Source organism: Crocodylus siamensis, chromosome 5, assembly GCF_052110815.1.
Source record: "Crocodylus siamensis isolate JL-2025a chromosome 5, ASM5211081v1, whole genome shotgun sequence".
NCBI lineage: Eukaryota > Metazoa > Chordata > Crocodylia > Crocodylidae > Crocodylus > Crocodylus siamensis.
In genome coordinates this window covers 73,584,628-73,588,415 of record NC_143399.1, presented here as the reverse complement: position 1 = coordinate 73,588,415, position 3,788 = coordinate 73,584,628, and the positions used below count along the sequence as shown (strand labels likewise).

General features: G+C 44.0%; 1 protein-coding gene across 1 annotated transcript; it reads right to left on the bottom strand.

The window, feature by feature from the left end:
* Nucleotides 1–658: 658 nt before the first annotated feature.
* Nucleotides 659–1,594, bottom strand: LOC149864282 (olfactory receptor 10A7-like). Its single transcript, XM_090049073.1, has one exon. The coding sequence runs from the start codon at nucleotides 1,592–1,594 to the stop codon at nucleotides 659–661; it is 936 nt and encodes a 311-aa protein (XP_089905199.1).
* Nucleotides 1,595–3,788: the final 2,194 nt, after the last annotated feature.

The following is a 3,788-nucleotide window of genomic DNA, read 5'->3' as shown; positions in this document are numbered from 1 at the left end:
GTCAGGATCCCAGCACCATCTTGGGAATCTATCTATGCCTTCAGTGTACTTGCTTGAAGTACACCGATTTAATGTCCTTATGCTGCCAGACAGACTTGTAAGTGCCTTAGTGAAACAGTCAGGCTTTATGTGTCTTGGCATAAAGGGTAGGCAAACTATTCCAAAACTTTTGAGTAAAGTTGGTTGGAAAAATATATTTTTTTTTAATCCAGAGGAAAAGTGTTGATGGAAATAAACAAAAAATGATTTTCTTCATAATTTTCCATAGAAAGTTTGACTTTTTAGAGACAGAGCCAAGCCCAGCATATTTTCCTGATCAGATGGTGTCTCCCAAGATGCACTTCCCTCTCCTTACTTCCTGAAAGGAGATGGCTCAACATGGCAGTCACATGGCCCCAGTGCACTGCAGGAGATGAAATCCAGCTCACTCACAGAGAAGTGGCATAGAAAGCAAAAATTAGCTAAAAAAAAAAAACCAACCCAATTTTCCATTGATAAATTCAGTTATTGGAAAAATGTCAACTATTTCAACTTCTGTACCCTAGGTGAACAGCTTAAGCATGACTTTCACTTCCACCTCCTTGCACTACCCCTTTCAAGCATTCTAAAGGGACCAGGTCATTCTGATAAGGTTCTCTCTCCCTTGTATTGATAAGATTTATGATGACACCTTCCTGCCTAAAGCCCTCATCACAGCTCCCTTCACTTCTTTGTTCCGGAGACTGTAGATCATGGGGTTGATCATGGGAGTGATGACAGCATAAAACAGAGAGATCATCTTGTCCTGCTGGGCTGAATGGGTTGTCTTAGGCCGCATGTACATAAAGATGGCTGCCCCATAAAAGAGGGATACCACAGTCAGATGTGAGGCACAGGTGGAGAAGGTTTTGCGGCGCCCAGCAGCTGTAGTCATGCGGAGGATGGTGGTTAGGATTTGTGAGTATGAGACAAAGACCAAAGAGAGTGGGATAATGAGCACCAGTATGGCCACAGCAAAGATGACCAGCTCATTGAGATAGGTGTCAGTGCAGGCCAGCTTTAGCACCTGGGGTGCCTCACAGAAGAAGTGGTCAATTTGGTTGGACCCACAGAAAGGCACATAGAAAGTGTAAACAGTCAGCACTACAGAGTGGAGGTAACCGCTGACCCATGAAGCCACTGCCATCTTGCCACAAGCATAGCGACTCATCACAAGGGTATAGTTTAGTGGGTTGCAAATTGCTACATATTGGTCATAGGCCATGACAGCCAGCAGGAAGCATTCAGTCACCCCAAAAGCAAAGAAGGCGTAGTTCTGCATGGCACAAGCTATCAGGGAGATAGTGTGTGTCTGGCTCAGGAAGTGCACAAGCAGCTGGGGCACAGTGCTGGAGATGTAGCAGATGTCAATGATCGAAAGGTTTCTAAGAAAAAAGTACATGGGAGTATCCAAGCGGGAGTCAATGCTGGTTATCACAATGATGATCCCATTCCCAGCCAAGGTGACCACATAGATGAGAAGGAATAGGGTGAAGAGCAGTTCCTGACTCTTGGGGACACTGGCAAAGCCCAACAAGACAAAATCCCTCACCACAGTTTTGTTCTCAGCAGCCATCAAAAGCTACTTGTGTAGAGGTCATAGCAAATAAGGATGCTCCAAGCTCCATCCTTCTGACTCTGTAAATGAATGCAGCCACCCTGCCATTCCTCCCTTCCTGAGGAAAGTTAAAAGGTGGCAATCGACTCTGTGGAGGATACTGGGCATTATGGTGTGGTAATTTCTGAATTTTCCCTCCTATCAGGCCTGGACATCCCTGAACATGACACTGCTCAATACTAGATGCTCATCACTTCCTGCTCCTGTTCCCACTGCAAAAAAAAGAACCAATATGAACATCAGTGTTTCATAAATCTCTCAAAGCAATGCTTTAAGGTTGTCCATCTAATTTAATTTTACAGCCTGCTAATCTGGGATCTCTCAGCAGAGACACTGGACATGTCTTGGACATAAGCGAGGCACACTTGCTAGTCAGGTTCAGTTAAGATGATTTTAAAATCACCCAGTACCAGAGTGTACAGACAGACTGTAGGCAACTAATCAAGTGTCTACAGAACTGGTTTCAAGCTGGACCAGCAACAGAAGAAGAGGAATCAGAAATGCCTTGTTAGCTTTCAGGGTCATATGTAAACTGACTTTTTTGCTTAGTGTCACCCCACAAATGCTGCTACAACTGGGGAGCAGAGAAAGAGGGAGAAAGTATAGCCAGTTTCTGGGAGAGTAGGAGTTACCATAGCAAAAATCAGAGAGGAACTTACAAATAAAGAGAAGAGGGTGGATACATGGGCAAATGAACAGGCAGCAGGAGACAGACAGTTTTAGAACAATTCAGAAAGTCAACAGAATGTTCCTCATTCAAGCTCTGAAACCTCCCTGAAGTGCTCAGACAAAAGATGACATAAGCATTATGGACCATCATTATTACTGGAAGGGTAAAGACTAGGGAGAGGCTGTCTCCTTTGTTCGCTGGATTTTTCTTCAGCATGTACTTGGATGAGGCAGATGCCAAGTATTCCAAAACCGCCAGCTCTAGAATGACTGGCCATTTTACCTGAGCTAGGAGAAAGCAAGTGAGGAAAGAAAAATCAGCAGAGAGAAATGATGCATGTGCATGCATGTGCGTGTGCATGCACGTGCAAGAATGCACCTGCCCATATGCATGACAAGCTGCTGTCTTTTTTGTTCCCACCTGTAAAGTAATTGGCTCTGACGTTCTCAAAAATAGGATACCCAGCTAGATGAAGTGACAGAATCTAACAATTCATTTGCTCTTGTGCTGTTTTTTTAAATAATGTATAATCCCACAGACCCAGGCATATATTTCTGTCCCCTCTTGACCTGCTCCTTTAATGCTTCAAGGGAAGTCACACTCTGGGCAGCTCAGCCCTATCAGAGTGATCAACTTGGGCTTTCTGCAGACCTAGGAAAGGTTGCTGTATTGGTTGTACTCAACAAGTGATCACTTTCTCTGTGGCTGTCAATATACCTACGCAGAGTCACTGTGTTGATTACACTCAGCACAGGTCTTCCTGAGTTTTCATAAGCTTTCTTCAGATCCAGTCGACAAAATGAAAATCCAAGTTTACACCCTATACAGTACTTGCACATGTCATGATGGACATCTGAATGTACTAATAGAAGGAAACTAGTAGAAATCTACACCATGAACCAGATATGTATAAGTTAGGGAACAATGCTGCTTTGTGCAAAATGGATCCCAGTTTTGTCTCAGAAGCTGTCTGCATTGTTAATGTCTAGGAAAGAAGTTGAAGTGCTTACCTCCAGCAATGTGACAAGTGTGAATGGGAAGGAACAGGAACAGAGATTCCAGGAATCCCAGGAATCAGGAGGAGCAAGGCATATGCAACATGCACAGAAATATGTTGCTATTATAAGGGATATGGTGTTACCAAGAGCATTTGGGGGGCCTCCTTCCTCCCAGTGGAAGCTGGAGGATAATAAGCCAAATCATAATAAGCCAATTAATGCATAGGTCCCTGGTGGGCCTGAATACTCCAAGTTGATTAAATCCCATGACAGGGCTTCAACCCAAAGGAGAAATAATATGAACCCATGGAAGCAACACATAAAGGTCAGCACTCCTGATGACCTTGCTGACTCTGATCAAGTTAAATTTATTTACACCAGCTGAATCTGAACCCAAGGAATCCCTAAGCACTTAACCCATATGCAGGTAGCCCATGTCTGTTACAATGTAAGCAGCAGGCAACAGATTGGGTATGGAGCTGTT

Coding starts and splice junctions, on each gene's coding strand:
- LOC149864282 (XM_090049073.1), bottom strand. CDS start 1,594: ATGGCTGCTGAGAACAAAACTGTGGTGAGGGATTTTGTCTTGTTGGGC.